The 2,789-nt window shown below is 57.8% G+C and overlaps 1 protein-coding gene across 1 annotated transcript; it reads right to left on the bottom strand.

Annotated features, from left to right (window-relative positions):
- Positions 1 to 1,023: 1,023 nt before the first annotated feature.
- LOC130597692 (histone H1t-like) lies at positions 1,024 to 2,524 on the bottom strand. Its single transcript, XM_057406425.1, has 3 exons — positions 2,477 to 2,524; positions 2,225 to 2,312; positions 1,024 to 1,592 (listed from the first exon to the last, which is right to left on the bottom strand). The coding sequence occupies exons 1-3, from the start codon at positions 2,522 to 2,524 to the stop codon at positions 1,024 to 1,026; spliced, it is 705 nt and encodes a 234-aa protein (XP_057262408.1).
- Positions 2,525 to 2,789: the final 265 nt, after the last annotated feature.

Below are 2,789 nucleotides of genomic sequence, written 5' to 3'. Positions count from 1 at the left end.
GGTGCACACGCCCTGCTGCGCCCCGCCTGTCCTTTCGTGCAGCTCTTTCAGTGACACGAAGCACCAGACACACTATCCCCGGCATAGCCCTTCTACTGACGCCCCGCCAGTCCCTCGGTGCAGCTCTTTCAGTGACACGAAGCACCAGACACACTCTCCCCGGCATAGCCCTTCCACCGCCGCCCCGCCTGTCCCTCGGTGCAGCTCTTTTAGCGACACGGGGCGGCGATCACCTTCACCCACCCCTCGGTGCACACGCCCTGCTGCGCCCCGCCTGTCCTTTCGTGCAGCTCTTTCAGTGACACGAAGCACCAGACACACTATCCCCGGCATAGCCCTTCCACTGACGCCCCGCCTGTCCCTCGGTGCAGCTCTTTCAGTGACACGGGGCGGCGATCACCCCTCATCACCCACCCCTCGGTGCACACTTCCTGCTGCGCCCCGGCCGTCCCTCGGTGCAGCTCTTTCAGTGACACGGGGCTTCACACACACCCCCCCCGGCGCACCCCTTCCATCGGCTCCCAGCCCTACCCTCGGTACAGCTTTCAGTGACACGAGACAGCGATCACCCGCCATGAACTGTCCCCCCTGCTGTGCCCCGCCTGTCCCTCGGTGCAGCTCTTTCAGTGACACGGGGCAACAAACACATCCCCTCCCGGCGTAACCCTTCTAACCGCCGCCCCGCCAGTCCCTCGGTGCAGCTCTTTCAGTGACACGGGGCGGCGACCCCCCCTCCTCAGCCACCCCTCGGTGCACACCCACTGCCGCGCCCCTCTGTCCCTCGGTGCAGCTCTTTTAGCGGTGCGGGGCAGCCCACCCTTCCCTCGGTGCGCCTTTTAAAGCCGCCTCGCCACCGCAGTCGCTCGGTGCAGCTTTTAGTGACACGAGGCGGCAGTTTCCCTCCCCCGCAGCACTCACTGGCTCCACAACTACCCCACAGCGGCGTTCTCTAAATGGCACCGGTGACCAGCTCTTCCGCTGAACCCCCCACATGGCTCTTAAAAGAGCTTTTGGGTTCCACGTTTATTGTTCCATCAATCTTACTAACAATCCGCCTCGAACCTCCACACCCCCGGCAGCTCCCTCCATCGCAGCCTCAGCTACCTCCGCGCCCTCGGCCGCATCCTCTGCTCTGTTATGTCCTACGGGCACTGCCCTCGCCGTTCCCCCAGGTCTACACGGCTTCTTCAGCCGCTGAGAAGATGCATTAACTACGTTCTTGCGCTCCTTCGTCTTCTTGGCCCGCCGCCGCCGCCGTCGGGATTCACCGGCCGCCCTCCCGCGCCGCGTATTTCTATCTAATCGCTCCCTACCTATGGGGCCGATACGGAACGAACCGGCGGCGCCGCTCCCCGTCACCCGCTCCAGCAGCCTCTTGTTGATCAAAGACTTCAGCGCCGCCTTCAAGCGACTGCTATTCCGTTGCACATCATAACCCTCATCAATGAGAACCTTCTTAATGACAACTAACGAGGTACCTCTACGGCCCGACGAAAAGCAGACGGCGCGGAGAATAAGATCCGACAGCGACAACCGCCTGCGCTTCGACAACAACGTTAGCGGCATGCTGGAGATGGATGGCACCGATGCGACTGTCCCCCGTGATATAACTGGGCCGCCGGCTTCGAGACGCTGCTCCGCCCGCTCCGCCCGCTCCGCTCAGCAACGCTCCTCCTCCTTCAGCTGCGGCCTCCCGACTGCAAAAGAGCGCCCCTCGGCGGCCCTTTATATAGCCCTGTGGCGGACGCAACAGAAACCACCTCTCTGTTCTCACGCCCCCTCCCCTCTCCGGCGGACGCGACCGAATCAACCGCTCCCTTCTCATCCCCCCCTCCCCTCTCTGGCGGAAGCGACCGAACCAAGCTCCACGCGCCTCTGCACCCCCCTCCTTCCTCCGGCTCCAAAATGGGGCTTTTCCCCTCAAAAAGACCTCCCCCGCCAGAGCTGCGTTCACTCACACCCCCCTCCAATGTTCTTTTGTGTCCCCTTGGCCAAACCCTACAGAAACTATGTAAAGAAAAAGTCTCCTAAAAAGCTGAAAATCATCCCAGAAAGTTAAGCAGGTGCAACGAGCGGTAGCACCAAGGTTCTGCAGCTCTGAAAGCTGGTTATAAACGAAAAGTAGAAGTTAAATAAGGTATGAGCAGTGGTTTGCTTTAAGGTTTGTGTGCATAGATACAAAGTAAGACTAAACACCAAAATCTGTCAATTTCTGGAAAAATACTTATGTCTAGCACAGCCCTGGTCTCGCCAGCTGCTGTCTCTTGCAGAGGTGAAGTCTCCTGAAGATTAATATCATCCTTGGAAATGGCCTGAAACATTTAAGAACTAATTAATCTTGAAATTTTGTGCTCTGCTAATTACACCCCATTGTCCCACATATATTAGAGAAAAAAAAAATTAAAATAAACGGTTTCAGTTTTTTTTTATTTTGCTTTTCTGTTGCCCAAGAGCTACTATTGAAAATTAAACTTACGGATTTATTTTGTTCTGGTGCCTCCTGGAGCGTCCCGTCTCGTCCCATCGCGCTTTGCTCCCCTGCACTCTGGAGATTCCCCGCACGGGTGTGAATAGAGGGAGTGGGATCACAAATGCCTCTTCCTATTGGCCGTCGGACGCACTGAGTCTTCTTATTGGCTGTCAGGTATCAACCAATCAGAATGGATCTTTCCGATCTGCTCTCCCGCGGTGGCAGTGGCCTCCCCCCTCCCCCCCCAGTCCCTCCTCGCATAGGGGCGAGTCTGCGTCTATTAAGGGGGTTTATCGATGGAAGCATGACCCAGAAAACT

The sequence above is a fragment of the Pezoporus wallicus genome, unplaced genomic scaffold, assembly GCF_028554395.1.
Source record: "Pezoporus wallicus isolate ANWC-B61680 ecotype Strahan unplaced genomic scaffold, APGP_CSIRO_Pwel_v1 contig_9835, whole genome shotgun sequence".
In the NCBI taxonomy this organism is placed as follows: domain Eukaryota; kingdom Metazoa; phylum Chordata; class Aves; order Psittaciformes; family Psittacidae; genus Pezoporus; species Pezoporus wallicus.
The sequence above is the reverse complement of the archived record's forward strand: the minus strand, read 5'-3'. Positions and strand labels throughout refer to the sequence as shown.